Here is a 17,303-nt window from a genome sequence, read left to right on the forward strand (position 1 = left end):
GAATAGCTTCTCCTCAATAAAAGGGGTCAGCGTGTGTTCTTCCTTGCTCTCTCTTTCTGCGGACCCTTAAGGTCAGAGGAGCCGTCACAGCAACCCCAAAGAAAAAGGTACTTGTGTCTCTTTTATGGTTATTTCGTGCAGCCCAGTTAGCCCAGTTTAACTAGAGTGACCCCTGAGCCTTTTAGTCGTGAGAACAGAAACCCAGCATTTTATAGATCTATTTCTGTACATTAAAACCTTCTGCATTCTTTATTACTGCCCAGGATTTAATTTTTTGAATGTAATATGGTTTAATTAGTACATTACTGATTCTAAGGGGTATTTAGGTGGCTTCTAATCTTTTGCTGTTATTAACAATGCTGCTATAAATAACTTTGTATCTAAGTTACTTCAAACACTCAAGTATATGAGTAGGATGAATTCCTAGAGGTGAAATTGCTGGATCAGTTTTTTTTATTTATTTGTTGGGTAGCAGAGAGTGAATCCAGGAGTGCTTAACCACTGAGCAATATGCCCAGTCTGTTATTTTGAGGCAATCTCACTAAGTTATTGTGGCTAGCTTTGAATTTGAGCTCCTCCTGCCTCAGCCTCTTGAACTGCTGGGATTACACGTGTGTGCCATGGCAACTGGCTTTATTTATTTATTTAAATATTTTTTAGTTGTCAAAGGATCTTTTATTTATTTATATGTGGTGCTGAGGATCGAACCCAGGGCCTCATACATGCCAGGCAAGTGCTCTACCACTAAGCCACGACTCCAGCCTGGCTTTATTTATTTTTTTGTGCTCTGCTGGCCCTCAAACCCAGTATCTCATGCTATGCAAGAGCTGTGCCACTGAGCTACACCCCCAACCCTGAAAAACAATCTTTTTTGTTTTCTATTTTTTTAAGTTGTTTTTAGATGGTGTTAGCATTGAACATACTAGGCAAGCACTCTATCACTGAGGTACAACTAGAGCCCCTGAAAAACAATCTTAACTAATATATTTATTTCTCTAATCTCTACTATCTTTCTAAAGCATAAAACTGACCCTGCTTAATTTTGATGACTGATTTCACACTGATCTTGAAAAAAAAAAAAAAAGAAAGAAAACGGGAAGCCCCCCCCCAAAAAAAAAAAAATCAAGACATGCTCATTGTAAACCATTGGCAGTAACTAGTGACCAATTCCTGAAAACTGGCAAATAAAAAGAAAAACTTAAGTATTTATCCTGCGTTTCCAGTATGAACTGTAGTTCAGAATAACTAACTGATGAGAGGTAGTTCTTTATAGATTATCATCCAGTAAACATACAAAGAATGATAGAATAATCACCATTTTGCATCTCCCAAAGAAATTATTCAGGCAACAATCATCAGTGGATGAAACCACTAAATGAAAGGTTTGGGGAAAGCTTTAAAATGCCTGGACCCAATCATCACTGAACATGAAACAACCATTGTTTGCTTCCTGATGAGATACAATATAAAGCATACAGAACCACTTATTACTCTCCTTACCCAAAAAGTTGAAATAGAAACACAGAGCAGAGAATAAATTAATACTACGTGAAAGCAAACAAATACAGAATGTGGAACATTTTATACTGATAATTGACTGGGTTTCTATAAGTCAATACCATGAGAAAAGCAGGACTTTTTTTTTTTTTTTTAATGCTACAGATTGAACCCAGGGCCCTATACATGCTAAGCATGCTCTCTACCACTGAGCTACAACCCAGTCTTTTTGTTGTTGGTCGTACCTTTTATTTTTATGTCATGCTGAGAATGAAACCCAGTGCCTCAAATGTGCTAGGCAAGAGTTCTACCACTGATTGAACCCAGGGCTTCATGAAAGCTAGGCAAGCCTTCCAGCATGGATCTGTATCCCCAACCCTTTTTATTTTATTCTGAGATAGTCTTAAGTTACCCAGGCTGGTCCTGAACTTGTGATCTTCCTACCTCAGCCTCCCAAGTCTCTGGGATTACTGACATGAACCATTGCACCTGACTCGGTCTCCTTTTGTGATGCTTAAAAATTTTTAATAAAACATGCACACAAATGGAAAACTTTCCATTTTGAAGCTAAGCAGTGATTCAACTCAGTTTAGCCTCAATTTGGAGCGCTGTCATGCTTAAGCCTGTTCTAACCTCCTTACACTACTTGACTCTTTTAAATTGGCAACTTGTTATAAGGCCAGTTTTTGTGTTCAAGCAATCTCCTCCGTTAATTTGCCTTCTGATTGTTTTCCAAATGGGAAATGACTTAACCTTTCAGGGATTGGGTCGAATGTTACTTGTCAAGTCTTCACCAACTTTGCTAAACCAAATGGCATCGTATTTTGGTGTTTCCAAGGAATTTTGTTCATACTACTAGAATTTATCTCATACTGTAGATATGATTTGACTATCTTCCTACATCATAAAAAAGTTAAGTCTTTGGATTCAGACTGCCTATGATCACATCCTGGTTTAGCTGTTTGCTAGCTGTACTACCCTGGACAAGTAACTTTCTATGCCTTAGCTGTGTTGCCTCCTATTTTCTCAACTATAAAATATCATTTATTTCTTGGCAATATATTGATTTTTCTGAGTAGGTGATAAAGGACTCAGAGCAATTTCTGATACACATTGAATACTTAACAAATACTAACTTATGGGCTGGGGATGTGGCTCAAGTGGTAGCGCTCACCTGGCATACGTGCGGCCCGGGTTCGATCCTCAGCACCACATACAAACAAAAATGTTGTGTCCACCAAAATCTAAAGAATAAATATTAAAAAAAAAAAAAAATTCTCTCTCTCTCCCTCTCTTAAAAAAAAAAAAAAAAAGAAGAAGGAAAAACAAATACTAACATTACTAAGGTTAGGACTCTTATTTGTCCATGTGTTTCTCTTAATACCTAGTTCAGTGTCTGACATGAGATGCTCAATATTAATGACTAAAGATCCGGATAGGTTTTGATCTCCATAAGGACCCTCACCTTGGCCTCAAATCACTGGCAGTCACCTGAGAGGGTCTCTACAAAGGCCTAAAGTTATCAGCAGGCACAGATTCTTAACTTAAATGGTGGAAACACTAAAAGAAATACAAAGGAGCAGAGCTGTTGAATGTAGGGCATATACTGTTTATTGAGCCAGTGTTTCCCCCTCATTGGTCACTGCTCTTGACTCGTAGGACAACAGGAACAGAACTGCAAGGGATCATGCCCAGCTCTGTGATCACCAGATCCACAAGCTCTGGGGGAGTCACATCATAGACCAAATTCAGCAGCCGTAGAGATGGGTGGTTCTGCCAGTTAGCCAGGGCCACATGTTCTCCCCGCTCACACTGCAGATCATCAGGGTCATCTGCAATGGGAAGTACACTCTTTTTATCCATTTAGGAAAGAAGTTGTGGTTTAGTTTCCCCTTTACCTCTTTTCTTGGGTGCTTGGAAGCTTCTCTTATGCCCTGCTTACCTAGCTCATTAGAGACAAAGGCATCAGTTTGCACACGCTCACAGAACTTGTATGTTTCACAGCAGACCAGGACTGGGACGTTATGGGCTCGAGCCACCAAGGCCAGCTGTGCTGTCCCTACCCGTGACATCACAGATCCATTGGCCAGCAGTGCATGAGCTCCCAATAGCACCTTAGAAACCTTTTGTTTTGAACAGTAAGGAAAGGGATGAGAAAAAATGCCATGTTATATCAATGCAGAAAGTTCCCCCATTTCTGCCCAGGACAGTAACAAATCTTAATGCTTGCTGTTTTTGGAAAACACCTAACTATTGATCCACCAAGCCTCCTACAGGAAATCTAAACCTTAAGGTTAGTTTTGTTCTGTTGGTAGCTGCCAGGTTAATATAATGTTCTTGTAATAGCTACATTATACTAGAGCATACTACATTATACTAGAGTATCTAGTAAGTATAAACAGGGTTATATTATTTTTTTGGACATAATACCTTTATTTTATTTATTTATTTTTATGTGGTACTGAGGATAAAACCCAGTGCCTCATACGTGCTAGGCAAGCACTCTACCACTGAGCTACAACCCCAGACCTGGGCTGTGCTAGTCTAATGTTTTTAAATAACTAAATCTAAAGAAGGTGGGATTATGTCTATTTATTACACCATTTTACCTCCAACCTTGGAGTCCCTTTCCTCTGCCCTCACCTCTGGGAGCACATAGGAGGCAGCAGGAATCAGCAGATAGGAGGCAGGGACTCCAGCACGGACCAGAGAACGTAACATGTGCCTTCCCTCTAACCGGGGCCGACTGTCCACCACTACTACCCGAAACCGCCGGCCATTAGACCAAGCCTCCTGAAGAATTCCTGATACCAAAGATGAGCTAGAAGGGATGCAGAAGAGATTCAGTTATAAAAAGTCACTAGTTTTCAAAGGCAAGAGGATAATCCTATCTTCCCACCATTCCACTCCCCAGTTTCTTAGTCATGGAGTTGGATCATACCATCCATATACCAGAATCACATCTCCATTATTGATTTTCTTGTAGGCAAAGCGTGAAATTGCCTGAGCTGCAAGCACAATCTTCTCTTGCACATACCGATCAATGGCTGCTCCAAGTTCTGACTTGGCCTAAGTGGAGTATGATGTTTAGAGAACAGGAAATGGATACTTTTCTTCCTCTAATTGTCATCTGGATGCTTGAATTTATGTATAACAATGGGCCTGAAGGGAGCCCACAGGTAGCACAAGTAAGAGATCAAAAACCTCCTTAAGCCTTGCTTAGGGCAGGTGGCCTGTGCTGGCCTTCCTGAGTGTTCCAAACATGCTTCTAAATCATAACTACAGGTGCATGCCTCTCCCATTCCTCCTATTCATCACCTCTTCTTCCCGCTTGGAGCTGCTCACACTGGTGATTTCCTTGTTGAGGAACTTAATGGCGTTGTACATGCTCGCGGACAGGGGGCGGCACTGAGTCAGGAAGCTGCAACAATAACACCTCAGTTTGTGCAACTTGTTAAAACTTAAAAAGCTGTCACTTTTTTTTGGAAGATTCTTAGAAAATAAGACAGAACATAAAGTGAAACAGAGTAGAAAAGCAAGAGAAAGAGGACCTGCAAAGGCCTGGATGAAATGGGAGTGGACTTGTAGTGGTTATCCTTACCTGATATAGGGTTTTAGTTTATTCACAAGATCCCTTGAGAGCTCTTCATTGGGAGGTGTTGTGTAATCTTGAATCACCTATAGAGTATACAAACCGATCAGCATAGTGTTCCTCAATAAAGATCTCTGAAAGGGACGTCAGGGTAAGCTTCAGTGAGGAAAATGTTCTGAGGGTGGGAGTCATTCCCTTTTCATCTAAGAGATTACCTCGGGTGAGAGAAGCTGGGGTAGTTTGGGGGGGTCATAAGAGAACAGGATGGGCATACCTGCTGTAAGGCACGAAGCAGGGCAATACACCGGGCATTGGAGCCACTGACCAGGCCCTGGGAGTACTGAAGGCCGAGTCGCACCATGGCTGGGTGGATCACAGAGGATGGAATGCTGATGGGATGGCGGTGTCACATACTTTGCAAGGGAACTTGAGCACCTATTGCCCCCTTGCCCCTGATGAAAAGGAACTTTCTTCGCTAATAGACTCCCCATTTCCTCTAGAGTTTTGTCTTGAGTTCATATTTCCAAATATCCCATCTCAAACTTTCAGTCTTTTAATGACTGAGTTACTAAACCTCAGATTTAAATGTTATGACACAGGATCCTACCTCATATACTGGGTCAGGAAGTTTTGTCTGCTGTACTGGGGTAGGTGGGAGAAGAGACTGACTTTGGATCCATAATCCTTTCGTGTAGGAACCTTGACAAAATGGGAATAGGACCAATGGCCCAGAGTTTAAAACAATGTGATGAAGCTGGGAAGCAAGTGAACAATGACACTACTTTGATCCAAGTACCCATCCCTTCTCCAGGGTCTCACTTTGCCCAGAACAATTTTCCTCCCTCAGCCCTATCTACACAAACCAACCTACTTCCTACCTGTTGCCGCTCTGTTTTTTTAACAAGCCTTCTCAGAAGTGTGGAGTCCTCAACCTGAGTGTGCTCTGGGAGACGCTTTACTCCTAAAAAATAATGGCTGTTTTCAAGATATAATAGGCCTCGAAATGGGTAATTTACTCTTAGGGCATAAGGCACATCAAGAAAAATAGGATATAGGGGCATGGAAAATAAAGTAGAAGAAGAAATAGGGAAAGGATGGGGTTGATGGAAGAATTTTGAACTTTGGGTTCCAAGGTGAGAATGGGAGGGAGAAAAGTGTTTTACAAGGGGAAGCCTTAGCTAGCACAGAATTAGGAGCAAGAGATTTTGAAATGAGGGAAAAATACCTGAGGGGATTTCTCCAGCTGTGCTGGGACAGGTCTGAGGAGGTGGCCCTCCTTGTTCCCCTTTTCTTGCCTGTTTCAGGGCCCGCTCAGCCTCCTGTTTAGCTCGACGCTCAGCACGAAGTTCAGCCTTACTCCGACCAGCTGGAACTTTCTCCCCAGGAGTGCCCCCCAACTGAATGCCAGTTCCTGGCAGTTCTCTGGTTGTGCCTACTAAAGGTAGAAGGAAGAAGTGCCCAAGCCCCAGACAGGTGATTTCTACCCTAACCAAAACTTCTCTTTTAATTTATCTGAACCTTTTCACTTTGCATTTGCTCAAACCAATTTTGTGTCCTATCACATCAACACCTCCCTCTAACCAATTTCATACCCCAGCCCATTAAAAAAGACCTCGCACCTTGACACTGTGCTGTAGATACAGCACAGCCAGTTTCTGGTTCTGCCCCCTTGTCCTCCTTCCGTCTCTTCTTCTGCTGTTTCTTTTCCTTCCGAAGCTGCAGCTTCTCTTCTTGGGTCATCTCCCTCCCTGCTGCCTAAGACACAGACATAGGACATTGCTCTTCACCCAACAGTTCCAATGATGAACCAACACTCTTGGATATTTAGAAGATTCCCACAAGGTTAGGTACCTAAACCTCTCTCACATCCACAAGCTAACTTTTACAAGCTTACATCCCGTTCAGGGATGGAGGTTTCTCCTCAACTATCAGACTGAAATACCATTAGGCTCTGTAAAAATTTCGCTGTTTTAACTGAGAAACTGAACAGGATGGGAGATAGGGTAGAACGAAGCAGACAGTCCTGCGTAGCATTTGACAGGCAGCTTGGAAGGGCACCCTCACTTACCCTAGGTCGAGGCGAAAGTTCCTCCTTCATTCCGGATCCCGAGTCTGAATTAGAAAACAGGTCACAAAGTGAGCCAGAGAGGCTCCGAGAGGGTTTGGAGGGACTCGCACTCGGCGCAGCTGGCTGCTGGGTTGGCATGACCACGGCTCCGCCGCCAGGCGCGAGGCAATCCAGGGATCCGCGTGGGGACGCACTGCGCGGCAGGATCAAAGGACAGACAGGGTGGGAGGAAGGAGGAGTCACCCACCCTTCTCACGGGAACCAGCCGGGACGCAGCGTGGGGCTGCACCCGAGACTAAGCCAGAGGCCGGCGCGGCACCGGAACGGAACGGAAGGGCCCAAAGGAGCTCAGGGCCCAGCACTAGCCGTCCGGAGCTCGTCGGCTTGCGTACCAGTTGGTGCGCCCGGCCCTTCGCTCACCCTCGAGAACAGCCACAGCCACCGCAGCCATCGCGGACCGTCCTAGGCTCCGCCCACCGCAGTCACCGGGCTTGCTTCGCCTACACTGGGACTACAGCGCCACCCGGGCTGGAGGTTCCACCACCGACACCCACTGCGCACACTACAGACGAACTACAATTTCCGGAGGTGCATCGGGTCCCGCCCCGGACTACGGGTCGTGATGAGGGCCGTCTCAATTTTGGGCTCCCGGTCCTGACAGCCTCCTTCTGCCTATAGACTACAGTTCCCAGAATGCTGGGGTCTCTACGCCCAGAGCCGACGTCCTACCGTCTTCCCACCACGGATCCCAGGCCCCCCAAAATGGCGAGTGAAGCCGCGGGGACGTACTGAGCAGCGGAGGCGAGCGTGGAGAGCCGCTGGGGCCCTCACAATCCGGACCCCGGAGGGGCCCTGCCATAGGGAACATGCACTTTTCCATTCCTGAAACCGAGTCCCGCAGCGGGGACAGCGGCGGCTCCGCCTACGTGGTGAGGAGCAGCCAGAGCTGGGCCGGGGCGGGGATAACGGGCCGGAGCTCTGGGAGCGGCCTCCAAGGCCTGGCAGCCACTCTTCGGGCCAGATCCAAGGTCGCTACCACACTGAGAGCGTTTGTCGTGTCTCAAATTCGTGTAGAAGTCTCCCCAGCTCCAATAGGTCCTTTGTTCGACCAGTCGCCTCCCCTTGCTAGGTTGTGGCTGCTCTGGTGGGCGTCTCAGGCCTGTGGGGAGGGAGACTGTAGCACAAGTGTCCCCGTTTCCCCAGGCCCTTCTGCTTTCCCTGGGGAAAACAAACTAGCAGGGGATCTCGGTGCGTTACTCTGAATGAGCTGTGCCGGACAACTTCCGGCTAGGGTTCTCGAGATGTTGCCAGGACTGCCACCCTAAAATGCCTGCCTACTTTTGCGTCCTCAGGCCTATAACATTCACGTGAACGGAGTCCTGCACTGTCGGGTGCGCTACAGCCAGCTCCTGGGGCTGCACGAGCAGGTGGGACTAGCACTCCTGCCTGAAGGCAGCTTCCAGCTCTTGCCTGCACATGGACATCAATATCTCCATTTTTTGCTTCATCCGGTTCCTCTTTAATCACTGCCAAAGGGAGGGTGAAGTGCTTTATCTTTTCGTCTGACATTTTCTGGGAACTCCCCAAGGAACTTCATGTTTGCCACAATAACTGCTCCTCCCTATACTTATCATCCTGCTTCCTGCTTTTCTGTACCTTCTTAACTGTTCTTTTAGCCTTTGCCTCTGCATGGAAAAACAGAACTCTCCCTATCTACAAAAGCACATTCCTTCTGTCATCTGAGCTGCAATTTTAAATTCTTTTCCTGCTTATACAAACCATTCACTGACTTCCTTGTGTGTTCCTTGGCTCATTTCAATGTGTATAGCTGTTCCAATTATTCTTATGTGTGCTACGATGTATTTCTGCTTTCCTTACCAGATGGTGAACTCTGTATGTAACTCAGTAGAGTGGCCTGGTTCTACTGATAATTAATTGCACAACCCCAAGCAAGTTACCTAATTTCTTTGAACCTCAGTTTCTACAACTGAAACATGAATTTCTTGATCCATAAAGTGTCTTTAAGTCCTATTAGCTACTTTATGAACTTACTTAGTTATGGCATAACTATTTGTGCACATAAATGTCCCTGAAAAGTCCTCTGCTTCCTGTGAAGGTTCAATGAAGTCTTGTTAGATAATAGAGGGGCTCCCTTTAGGACCTTTTTCCACAAAAACCCTCCCCACCATATGAAGAGATTGACTTATACACACTAAGATAGAAAAGAACTTGTATCTAAGACAGTTCCATTGAGGTGCTAATTCTGCCACAGGAATTATTTCCCAGTTGACCAGAGTAGATCCGATGAACTCTGTCTCAATAGCTTCCTTCATTTTCTGTGTTTACAAAAGGGTTGTATCTCTTTCTCTATGTAGCTTCGGAAGGAGTATGGGGCCAATGTGCTTCCTGCATTCCCCCCAAAGAAGCTTTTCTCTCTGACACCTGCAGAGGTAGAACAGAGGAGAGAGCAGTTAGAGAAGTACATGCAAGCTGGTGAGTGATTGGAGGAACTTTAGACTATTTTGAGATTATAGGGAGAAACTAAAACAGCTGGCTCTGTAAAAGTCCTACATGAATTTCTACATGTGAGAAGCCTCTTGTCTGATCTGTTATTTAATGTTAAGAGCAAAGTAGGGATTTTTAAGTGTATACTAGCAAAGCAATTTGGGCACTAACACCTATGAGAAATACAAGTATTACACTAAATAGTCTTAAGGCAGTTTAGTTTGGTGGGGAGAAATTAATTTCTATCTGATGTGCTTTAGATTAACATCATTGTTATTTCCCTAGTTCTATAGACTGGACTCAACTAGATGGCAGCCAAGGGTGGGGCAGGTGAAGAATTTATGCAAACATTGAGTGAGGTGAGGCCAGCTGGGGGATGTGGCAGGCCACCATCAGCCCAGGAAATGGGGTCGGGGGGACCTACTAAGAAGAGGATTGGGGGAAGCCAATGAATCCTAAAATACTAGAATATCATTCTCTTGTTCCCACAGTTCGACAAGACCCATTGCTTGGGAGCAGCGAGACCTTTAATAGTTTCCTTCGTCGCGCACAACAGGTAAGGTTTTAAGTGAGACTAGATTTAAGGGAAAGATTTGCTGGAGGGCCATGTCATTTTAATGGTATGGTTGAGAGGAGTCATTCTGGAACTTTGATAATGGAATGGAGTGTCTGCTGTACCACTGAAGTCAAAGGCAAGGAAAGCTCAACCTATGTTTAAGCAGCTGAGAATGAAACACAAAAGGGGACTAGAAATAGAGAGTTGCAGACGGAACAGAGCTGGTCTGGGGACAGGTGTTAATAAGGCAGAGCTTCCCAACCTCATGTATGCTCACACAGGAGACACAGCAGGTCCCCACAGAGGAGGTCTCCTTGGAAGTGCTGCTCAGCAATGGGCAGAAAGTTCTGGTCAACGTGCTAACTTCAGATCAGACCGAGGATGTTTTGGAGGTAAGGTGCTTTTTCAGCACTGCCCCTGCACCATCTGCACCCCAGGTCCTGGGCTTGGGGAAGACTGGGACCAGCCAATAGGATGAGCTGTACTTCCTGTCCCCAGGCTGTAGCTGCAAAGCTGGATCTTCCAGATGACTTGATTGGATACTTTAGTCTCTTCCTTGTTCGAGAAAGAGAGGATGGAGCCTTTTCTTGTGAGTCTTTTTAGACTTTACTACTTCATTGTGCTTCCAGTAGTGAGTTTCTGCCTCCCTGTCACCCCTTAGAATGGAACATTTTCTCACGGTGCTTCTTTCTTGTTTCCTTTTTTTTTTTTTTTTTGAGGTTCATCACATTTTTCCTTTTTTTTTTTTTTTTAATCCATAGTTGTACGGAAGTTGCAAGAATTTGAGCTGCCTTATGTGTCTGTTACCAGTCTTCGGAGTCAAGAGTATAAGATTGTGCTAAGGAAGAGGTCAGGGCTGGGCCTGAAAGTGGGGACAGTGCTGAGTGTGATTATTGGGCCATATATGGAGACAGAATAATCCAGACAAGGGAGTAGTGCCATGTGTTTATACCAGGCCTCCCAAACTTCCTCTCACTATCTCACCATTAGCCTGAGAGTTCCAGATTGCTCCTGTTTTGCCCCATTTTTCCATTCTATCTATTGCCTTACCCCAGCTTAGCCCCATTACCCCTTTCCACCCCTTGGCCTCACAGTTATTGGGACTCTGCCTATGATGACGATGTCATGGAGAACCGAGTTGGCCTGAACCTGCTTTATGCTCAGGTGAGCTTGGAGCTGCATCAGAACCCTTGCCCTGAAAATGACTCTGGTGTCCCACTTGCCTAAGAAAATATTTGTCTTTGTGCTCACTTCTTAGAGATATTCCTAGAATACTGTCAGGACTCTTATTAAAGCATCTCTAATTCTCCCTACTTTTATTATAAGTTGATAGGGTCAAGGTCTCACTTTAAAGAGGTCACTCAAGTGTGGGGCTAGGGTCAGACTCAACATTTCTAACTCTGGACACTTTCCAGGGGGGCCACTGACTGGAGCCCCCACCCCCATCCCTTGTTTCAACTGTAGACGGTGTCAGATATTGAGCGTGGGTGGATCCTAGTCACCAAAGAGCAGCATCGGCAGCTCAAATCTCTGCAAGAGAAGGTCTCCAAGAAGGAGGTGAGCTCTTCCTGGCTGTCCTTGCATGGGATTGCATACTCTGAGCCTCCACTCCCCCTTCTAATCCAGGACACATGCTGACATTTTTCAGTTCCTCCGCCTGGCTCAAACCCTGCGGCACTATGGCTACCTGCGCTTCGATGCCTGTGTGGCAGACTTCCCAGAGAAGGATTGTCCAGTGGTGGTGAGTGCAGGCAACAGTGAGCTCAGCCTCCAGCTCCGCCTGCCTGGCCAACAACTTCGCGAAGGCTCCTTCCGGGTCACCCGCATGCGATGCTGGCGGGTCACTTCCTCTGTGAGTAAGGTGGGAGGGAAGGCTTCCCTGGGTCGGGGTACAGCAAGCCTTCAGCTTCAAGGATGGGCTGTAGTGGTTTGGAAGAGGTAGCCTAATTCTCTTTCCTCTCTTAGGTGCCACTGCCTAGTGGAGGTACAAACAGCCCAGGCCGGGGCCGGGGTGAGGTGCGCCTGGAACTGGCTTTTGAATACCTTATGAGCAAGGACCGGCTACAGTGGGTTACCATCACTAGCCCCCAGGTGTGAGACCACCCTCAGACCTCCTCTGGAGCCCCTTAGATAACCATCTAGGGCTTCCAGGACTCCATGTGAGTGGGAGCCCTTGTCTTAGGGTGCTGGGCTCAGGATGAACACCTTAGTCAACAAGCTCTCTGCTCTCAGGCTATTATGATGAGCATCTGCCTCCAATCAATGGTAGATGAACTGATGGTGAAGAAATCTGGGGGCAGTATCAGGAAGGTAAGCAGCAAGCAGGGACCAGGCAGCTGAGTGTGGGGACAGCGCTGAGTGTTATGCTCTCCCTACCTTTTGTCCCGAGGTTTCTCTTGAGGGGATATAATTAAGATTCTGACAGAAGCGATCCTGACTTCTGTGACCCTGATCAGCATATTGGATTTTTGTCCCCAGATGCTGCGCCGGCGGGTAGGGGGCACCCTGAGACGCTCAGATAGCCAGCAAGCAGTGAAATCCCCACCACTGCTCGTAAGTATCACCCCGGGTCATTACCCTGGCTTCCAGACTTGCCTTACCTCCCCCAGTGAATCTGATAACTCTGCCTCCTCTTCCCCAGGAGTCACCTGATGCCAGCCGGGAGTCCATGGTCAAACTCTCAGTGAGTTAACAGGGTTGGCGAGGTTGGTGTCTGTAGGAGTCCTCCAGGCTCAAGCCCTCTGACCCCACCCTGCCTTTGTTACAGAGTAAGCTGAGTGCTGTGAGCTTGCGGGGGATTGGCAGTCCCAGCACAGATGCCAGTGCCAGTGACGTTCACGGCAATTTCGCCTTCGAAGGCATTGGAGATGAGGATCTGTAATCTCCACTGCTTGGATGTCTACCCCAGAGGAATTTACAGAAATGTGCCCTGTGCCCCCAAGCTAGGGGGAGTTTTCTCCTTTTCCTTTCCTATCTCTCCTTTTCCTTCTTGGCCAGGGGCCTCCTAACCCATTTTCCCTCCCTGCCGGGCTGGCTGCACAAAGAACTGCCCTCTTTTTTCAGAGCAGGCCCTCGATGCCAAATTAACATTTAGTATTTTGCACAAAGTCCAAGGGACCATGGCTACCTGCCTTGGGGAGGAGCCAGAGCTCCCCCTGGTCTGCTTCTGGCTTCTTAGGGCCATGGGCAAGGGGATGGACAGAGGTCTATGTATGGTCTGGCCCAGCTCCTCATTAAACTCAAGCCTGACTGCTGCCTACCTCTGGTTCCCTCTCACTGCCCCTGCTGCCCCCATTGCAGCACGGACTGCTGTGCAAAGGACAAGGCCAAAGTGCTTGCCATTGCCAATTCAGCGTAGACATGGCTTTGTTAGTGTTTCCTTTATTATAAAGCACTGAAATAAGTTAAATAAACAGGTGGGAGGCTGGGCAGTCCCCAGCCAGTTCTTCCACAGCCCCTGAGAGCAGTGGAGGTGAATACAAGGCCCTTCTCACTGAGCTCATGAAGTGCATCAGTCAAGGCAAGGCCCCCTGGTCCATATGGGCCCCTACCCAGAGAGTTTGGGCTGGTCCATATAGTGCCTAGGTTGGTCTGTGGAGCCCCTGGCCAGCGGGGGAAAAAAGAAGTTGGCTTCTGTTCCATCTGTATAAAATGCAGGAGGAGCAGGGCTTATCCATAGGGGCCCTGGGGAAGGACCTAGTTCAAGGTGAGTCTGTATGGAGAGCCCGGCTACCAGCAGTGCCCAGGGCTGTTGGACCCCGAGTGCTCAAAACAGAGGGTGGGCTATGAGGTGGTGCCCATCCCTCTGTGGCAGAGAGGCCAGGCCCTCCTGCCCCACCATGGCCATGCACCTTCTGGTGGCGCTTGTAGTTGTCCCAGTGGCCTGTGGTATAGGCGCAGGTGGCACAGCGGAAGGGTTTCTCGCCTGTGTGCCGCAGCATGTGGCGTTTGAGGTTCATGCTCTGGTTGCAGCTGTAGTTGCAAAGGCTACATCGAAAAGGTTTGTCGCCAGAGTGGATACGACCATGACGTTTGAGGTTGGCCAGGTTGCCACAGGCATAAGGGCAGAGGGGGCACTTGTAGGGCTTCTCTCCTGTGTGGACACGCTGGTGCCGTTTCAGGTTATCCAGATGAGCAGAGGCATAAGGGCATCGGGCGCAGCGGAAGGGCTTCTCACCACTGTGCGTCTTCATGTGCCGGGCCAGGTGGTTGGGATAGTGAGTGGCAAAGGGGCAGAGGCTACAGGCAAAGCCTTTGTCACTGGGGCCCTGGGGCACCCCACTGGCACCCCCTCCAGCCTCTCCTCGCATGCAGCGCCCACACATGGCAGATCCCAGCCGACTACCCTCACCCTCCTCCAGCTCTTGTCCACAGCCCCGGCAGGTCCAAGGGAACAGCAGCTCTGGCAGTGGTTCTGATCCAGTCCCACACAGGCCCTCCCCTTCACCCCGCAGCTGCCCACAGTCTGGCAGGAAACTGGCACCACCTGGTGGCACATGGAGACTCAAATCTGGAAGGAGCAGAGCATCTGTGGGAACAATGAAATTTGAGCTATTAATCCAAGTACCGCTAGTGCTCCCCACCACAGGATCTTTGGTCTCTGGCTTTTTACCTTCAGATCGCCGGGGCACTGCTCCCTCCTGTTCTGTGGGACTGGGAGGCCGGGTTGGTCGTGGAGCACAGCAGCGGAAGCCACAGGTCGGGCAGGGAGGAGTGGGGGGCCCTGCATGGGTACGCTGATGCCGCCTCAGGTTGCCCAGGCTGCTGCAGGCAAAGGGGCAGTGGGGACAGCGGTAGGGCTTCTCGCCAGTGTGGGTGCGGGTATGTCGTGTCAGGTTGACGAGCTGGGCGGAGGCGTAGGGGCAGCGGCCACAGCGGAACGGCTTCTCCCCGCTGTGTGTCTGCATGTGCCGCTTCAGGTGGCTCGAGTAGTGGGACACGAAGGCGCAGAGGCGGCATGAGTACAGTAGCCGTGGGGGCAGCGGGGGCCCCCCACCCGGCCCTCCTGCCCCACAACACGGCCCCTCACCTGTCAGCCCCCCACACAGCTGGCAGGCTGGGCCTGGCCTCTCACCCCTGGCCTCCCCTGGACCCCTGGCTGGCTCCTCAACTTCACTCTCAGCACTTAATGCTCGGCCGCCCCCAGACTCGTCGTCGCTCAGCCCGTAGGGAAGCCCAGGCCTGGCCCCCAGAGAGTCTCCTGGCAAGAGATACATAAGAAAAAACATCAGTATGGGGTAGGACCAGCTCCAAACTCCCTTTTTTCCACCACCTATGGTCTCACTTGCTTAGCCCCACCTCACCTTTCTCTTGGCTTTGATAATCCTTTTAGTTCTCTCCTAGGGATTAAGGTCTCCCTTATAATGCCTCCATAAAATTCAAAGTGAATTGTCTACCTCTGAGTCTGCACTAACCTAATGTCAGTAGAGTTGAATTGAATGGAAAGATCAAGGGCTCACAGTAGATTGCAAACTGAGATGATTAAATAATGTAATTAATCCTTGAATAAAAAAGTTAAAATAGGTCTCAGGAAGGACCTGGGACCTTTTTCTATTCTATTAACTTCAAGTACAGAGTTAATTATAAAATAAAACCCACCTCAGGAAAGAGGCAAAATTTGGAGAGAAGCACAAACAAAGAAAGTAATGTGCATTACACTTAAGGGATAGGTTCTCTTTTACTTGAGTTCCTTGAACGATTTTCAAAATATCCTTCATAAGTGAGTGGGTAATGTAATGTTAGGGTAGGGTGATGCTAAGATCACACAAGGAGGAAGGATATTTAAGGGCAGAAGCTATGAAGTCAGTACAAAAGGAGCTTGAGCTTCAGGTGAAACAAAGTTAAGAGCAGACCTAAGTACTAACTAAAATGATTAAAGAGAGGGCTTTCCCAAACCTCTTTACAGTACCCACACAAGGAATGGACTAGGGAGGATATTAAAAGAGTACTTAACCACCTTCCTCAAACTATCTTTGACCAGTCTCCAGAATTTCTCATCAAAGTGATGGAACCATAAGTAAAGGAAGTAATAGCTCCAAACTAAAATCAGCCTTGGGTTGTGGCAGGAAATGGTGTTTTGGTCGCTGACACTAAACCCTACCTAACCTGTCTCCTAAAGGGCTACTAGTCCTTAACCAAGTCCCTAAAAAAACCCACCTTCTGAGTCTCTCTCAAAGCCCATGAGCTGGTCGCTGTTGCCGTCACCTTCCTCCTCCTCTTCCTCCTCAAACTCCAGATCCTGGCCTAGTAGCAAATCACTTTCCAACACCAGTGCCCCGGGTCCTTCGTCGAGAGAGTCTTCTGTATCCACTAAAGAAGGGAGGGGGCTTATGGTTCCTCTCTCCCAAGTGGTGCCCATCGTCCTCACCCAGGGAGCCAGCCCTCGTGGACGGCGCTTCCCGTACTCGTTGACCCTCTTGGGTTCCCTTAGTACCTGAGTGGGAAGCTAAGAGCCCAGGTCGCCCGCCCCATCCCTCAGGAGGCCCCCTCCACCATGACCTGAGCCCACTCCACTGACCCCACCCCCGCTCCTCCCCCCAAAGCCCCTGACCCCTGACCTTTGACCCCCTCGCATTTCACGGGCTGCGGGTGGCTTTGCTTCCTTCGGGGCATCGTGACCGGCTCCAGCCCGACGCGCCTCCGGCCCCACGGCCGCCCGGCCCCGCCCCTCCCAGCTCGGCCCCTCTGCCCGCCCCTGCTCTCAGGGCCCTCGGGCCGCCCCCATGCAGAGGCGCAGGCCCTGGGCAGCCCCCGGCCCTGGCCCCGGCGCCCAGCTCAGGCCGCTCCCGCCGCCGCCGCCGCTTCCATTCATGGAGCCCCCTACCCCCCTCCGGAGACCAGCTGGTACCTCCGTACCCGCTTCCGCTTCCGCTGCCGCACAGCCGCACGGGAGGCGTAGTCCGCGGGACGCACAGTGCTGAGAATGGCCCAGCGTGACCGGGAAGTGATTGTGACGCGCCACAGACAAGCCAATCAGCGGCCGCAGAAACCGGGCCGGCCAGCCGGGCAGGAGACGCCCTGCCTCTTCCCGGGGGGAACTGGGAAGTCATTCCGACTCCAGCAGGCTGTGGGGGCGCGCGACGTCA

The 17,303-nt window shown here is 48.8% G+C and overlaps 3 protein-coding genes across 10 annotated transcripts; 1 reads left to right on the forward strand and 2 right to left on the reverse strand.

The window, feature by feature from the left end:
- Positions 1-3,085: 3,085 nt before the first annotated feature.
- Eif2b4 (eukaryotic translation initiation factor 2B subunit delta) lies at positions 3,086-7,705 on the reverse strand. 7 transcript variants are annotated; one of them, XM_026409948.2, is made up of 13 exons: positions 7,578-7,705; positions 7,158-7,201; positions 6,709-6,844; positions 6,315-6,521; positions 5,968-6,050; positions 5,697-5,788; positions 5,364-5,478; positions 5,099-5,175; positions 4,816-4,918; positions 4,439-4,566; positions 4,141-4,318; positions 3,440-3,620; positions 3,086-3,329 (listed from the first exon to the last, which is right to left on the reverse strand). In XM_026409948.2, exons 1-13 carry the CDS (start codon positions 7,606-7,608, stop codon positions 3,130-3,132), a joined length of 1,575 nt encoding a protein of 524 aa, XP_026265733.2. In that variant the 5' UTR covers positions 7,609-7,705; the 3' UTR covers positions 3,086-3,129. The 7 variants fall into 7 exon arrangements, with proteins under 7 accessions (XP_026265733.2, XP_026265652.2, XP_026265956.2 ...); XM_026409867.2 differs by having other exon boundaries at positions 6,315-6,524; XM_026410171.2 differs by having other exon boundaries at positions 6,315-6,524; positions 6,709-6,840; positions 7,578-7,622.
- Positions 7,706-7,787: 82 nt separating this feature from the next.
- Positions 7,788-13,477, forward strand: Snx17 (sorting nexin 17). Of its 2 annotated transcripts, XM_026410527.2 has the most exons (15): positions 7,789-8,086; positions 8,510-8,584; positions 9,533-9,650; positions 10,154-10,218; positions 10,500-10,610; positions 10,717-10,807; positions 10,980-11,067; positions 11,313-11,382; positions 11,683-11,775; positions 11,867-12,070; positions 12,184-12,309; positions 12,451-12,528; positions 12,697-12,771; positions 12,860-12,901; positions 12,986-13,477. In XM_026410527.2, exons 1-15 carry the CDS (start codon positions 8,024-8,026, stop codon positions 13,097-13,099), a joined length of 1,413 nt encoding a protein of 470 aa, XP_026266312.1. In that variant the 5' UTR covers positions 7,789-8,023; the 3' UTR covers positions 13,100-13,477. The 2 variants fall into 2 exon arrangements, with proteins under 2 accessions (XP_077648236.1, XP_026266312.1); XM_077792110.1 differs by lacking the exon at positions 8,510-8,584 and having other exon boundaries at positions 7,788-8,086.
- A 111-nt stretch (positions 13,478-13,588) lies between these two features.
- Znf513 (zinc finger protein 513) lies at positions 13,589-16,901 on the reverse strand. Its single transcript, XM_026410341.2, has 4 exons — positions 16,776-16,901; positions 16,375-16,527; positions 14,831-15,418; positions 13,589-14,746 (listed from the first exon to the last, which is right to left on the reverse strand). Exons 1-4 carry the CDS (start codon positions 16,828-16,830, stop codon positions 13,920-13,922), a joined length of 1,623 nt encoding a protein of 540 aa, XP_026266126.1. The 5' UTR covers positions 16,831-16,901; the 3' UTR covers positions 13,589-13,919.
- Positions 16,902-17,303: the final 402 nt, after the last annotated feature.

This window comes from Urocitellus parryii, chromosome 12 (genome assembly GCF_045843805.1).
Source record: "Urocitellus parryii isolate mUroPar1 chromosome 12, mUroPar1.hap1, whole genome shotgun sequence".
Lineage (NCBI taxonomy): Eukaryota > Metazoa > Chordata > Mammalia > Rodentia > Sciuridae > Urocitellus > Urocitellus parryii.

Coding starts and splice junctions, on each gene's coding strand:
- Eif2b4 (XM_026409707.2), bottom strand. CDS start 7,295: ATGCCAACCCAGCAGCCAGCTGCGCCGAGTGCGAGTCCCTCCAAACCC. Junction 4,319..4,438: donor GTGATTCTGGTATATGGATG/GTATGATCCAAC, acceptor CATCCCTTCTAG/CTCATCTTTGGTATCAGGAA. Junction 3,621..4,140: donor CCTCCTATGTGCTCCCAGAG/GTGAGGGCAGAG, acceptor TCAAAACAAAAG/GTTTCTAAGGTGCTATTGGG.
- Snx17 (XM_026410527.2), top strand. CDS start 8,024: ATGCACTTTTCCATTCCTGAAACCGAGTCCCGCAGCGGGGACAGCGGC. Junction 12,310..12,450: donor TTACCATCACTAGCCCCCAG/GTGTGAGACCAC, acceptor CTCTGCTCTCAG/GCTATTATGATGAGCATCTG. Junction 12,902..12,985: donor AGTCCATGGTCAAACTCTCA/GTGAGTTAACAG, acceptor CCTTTGTTACAG/AGTAAGCTGAGTGCTGTGAG.
- Znf513 (XM_026410341.2), bottom strand. CDS start 16,830: ATGCCCCGAAGGAAGCAAAGCCACCCGCAGCCCGTGAAATGCGAGGGG. Junction 16,528..16,775: donor GAAATGCGAGGGGGTCAAAG/GTCAGGGGTCAG, acceptor TCCCTTCTTTAG/TGGATACAGAAGACTCTCTC. Junction 15,419..16,374: donor CTTTGAGAGAGACTCAGAAG/GTGGGTTTTTTT, acceptor ATCTCTTGCCAG/GAGACTCTCTGGGGGCCAGG.